The 2,542-nt window shown below is 49.1% G+C and overlaps 1 protein-coding gene across 1 annotated transcript in view; it reads left to right on the top strand.

Moving 5' to 3' along the window:
• Window positions 1-859: 859 nt before the first annotated feature.
• The window catches only part of LOC119587983 (heart- and neural crest derivatives-expressed protein 2-like), a gene marked incomplete in the record, with an annotated part of 21,366 nt that continues 19,683 nt past the window's right edge, over window positions 860-2,542 (top strand). The window contains 1 exon segment of the mRNA XM_037936703.1: window positions 860-1,494. Within this exon segment, the coding sequence (XP_037792631.1) occupies window positions 922-1,494 (573 nt within the window).

Genomic DNA, 2,542 nt, shown 5'->3' with positions numbered 1-2,542 from the left:
TTTGTCTGCACTCTCATATGAGATACGTTTCCGGGCACTTTGATTATATCAGGCCTAAGATTATTTCCTTTCCAATACTCATAGCCAAGGATATGAAATTATCATCTTTGTCATAAAGTCTGATTTATTTATAGATATTTTTTTTTCTCCTAGACATTCACGAGTCCCAGCAAATTAGAAATCTTTTTGGCGATAGTTTTCACTCTTCGCAGCAAACTTCATGGATTTCAGACCCAACGTCTCCCCCCGAATTCTACTCTTGCTCGCGAATTCCAGGGATTGCAAAAGCCCGCAGTTTATGCATTGCGATTCCCAGTGAGAGGCGTGAGATACCAGCTTTCACCCATCCACCATATTCGCATTCCTATCTGTGAGCGTCTGCGCTGTTTCGGTCCCAGGGCGTCCGTAATACTTGTGTCTCCCTAATGTGCGTGAGGTGGTGACTTCTGCCCCGGAACTTTTGGTGGGGGGTCGGAGGCGGCTAATAATTACTAACCATAAAACCCCGATCTTCAGACGGGGCTGCAGACCTAAGAATCATTCATTTGAAGGGGGTAATTTGGGCACGGTCCCCACTACCCGCCTAACTTATGGCTTCCTAACTCACTCCTACAGCGAGCCTAATCCAGTAAAGTGCGCGGGAAACGGGCCCTAATTTACAATAATTGAGTTACAAGTATCATCATTGGCGCGGCCATACGTCACGTCGAGGTCCCGCCCCCTCGAGCGCTATTGGCTGCCTCGAGGCACAGGGCAAGCGATGGGGCGGGGTTTAATCGTTATCTCGGCCAATGCAGAGGGAGAAAATAATCTTGTGGGCGGAGCGTAAACCCTTTCGTCTTGAGTAGGTATGATGGTGTCTGGACTGAGTCTTGGCACTTGTTCTTGAACCTTTGGACAGTGGAGGTCAGTGTTGTGAAGATGAGTTTGGTAGGAGGATACTCGATGCCGCAGACTTACGGCCATGCCACGATGGGGCACACACCTTCCCCTGAGGCACTATACTCGCCTTACTACTCCCACCCGAGTCCCCCCGGGCAGGCGCTGTACCCAGGCTGGGGCTATTCTCCCCCAGGCTACTCTCCAGGGTATTCGTCCGAGGTAGCCGTAGCCTGTCAGGAATATGGCGTGTCCGGAGGCTTTGTCGTGGGTCCCGGTTCCCCCCACGACCTCGGGGGCGACTACACGATCGAAATGGTGGACGGCTGCGGCCGCGTGGTGAAGCGAAGGTCGTCGGCCAACAAGAAGGAGCGTCGGCGCACCCAGAGCATCAACAACGCCTTCGCGGAGTTGCGCGAGTGCATCCCCAACGTCCCGGCCGACACCAAGCTCTCCAAGATCAAGACGCTGCGCCTCGCCACCTCCTACATCGCCTACCTGATGGAGGTCCTGCACACGGAGGACTCCAACCCCGCCCCCCCGCCCGAGCCCTTCCGCGCCGACCTGCCGCCCAGAACCAGACCCTCGCAGCCCATCCCCGCCGAGCACGAAAAGGTGAGTCCGCCCACGGCGCCTTCTTCCTCTAGGGCAAGACACGCGACTTCGGCACAAGTTTGCCCGGCAGATTTTGGCTGTCTGCTCTGCGGGCAAACGATTAATTCATGCAAAAAGTACTGTATGCAAGAAAGCTGGTTAACCTATAAGAAAAGTTCATTTATTATTTGAGTAAATCGAACATTTAGACTAGATTAGTTGTTGTGAGAGACCCTCTATCTACATAAGCCTGTTTCATCTTATCGGGTATATTCTGCGTTTACTGCGCTGTCAGTAAAATTGATTACACGTGTCATTTGCAACAGACATGTTTCCCAGTAATCATCTGACCAGCACAGCTGCCTTTTATTTCTTTCGTTGTGATTTGAGTAAAAAAAAAACTGTCTCGCTTAACTGAAGATGACCAGCGAAGTAATTAAAATAATCTTATGGACTGCCACTTTTTATGCCTTGGAGGGCAGGTGGGAAATGTCATACTGCTGTTCAACAATTAGTTACCGAGAAAGTTATCAAGCAATCTTAGGAAACAATAAATCAACCGCTAAACAAATCCAGTTCACGTAACCTGCAGGATACAATAGGATACAATTTCCCGTAGTTTCAGGCATCATCATTCATCATATTACCCCACAATGATTAAGAAAAATGTAAAAAAAAAAAATACAAACCGAAGAAAAGAAAATTAACATCCTATACATTAAACATAAATTCTTGTATATTATTTTACCATCAAGCGTACGATTATCTTATCCCACAATGATTAAAAATCATATATTAAAAAAAAAAAACCCTGGCATCGCCGACATAACCAACGCCCCACGTGTCAGCGGAGGTACACCAAAATGCTTCTTAAAAATTTCACGCCTTAGTGACCTTTAACAAAGCGGGCCCGGCGGTTGCTAGGTGGAGACTGACCCTGCAGCCCTTGCCTCGCCGCGACCAATTAACTTTGCTGTTTGTTTTAACTCCGGCTCACGAGTTGCGGCTGCAATTGCGGTTTCATTTGGGGCATTAGCGCCGCCTCGCTCGCCGTCGCTGTTGCTGCCTA

This window comes from Penaeus monodon, chromosome 23 (genome assembly GCF_015228065.2).
Source record: "Penaeus monodon isolate SGIC_2016 chromosome 23, NSTDA_Pmon_1, whole genome shotgun sequence".
NCBI lineage: Eukaryota > Metazoa > Arthropoda > Malacostraca > Decapoda > Penaeidae > Penaeus > Penaeus monodon.
The sequence above is the reverse complement of the archived record's forward strand: the minus strand, read 5'-3'. Positions and strand labels throughout refer to the sequence as shown.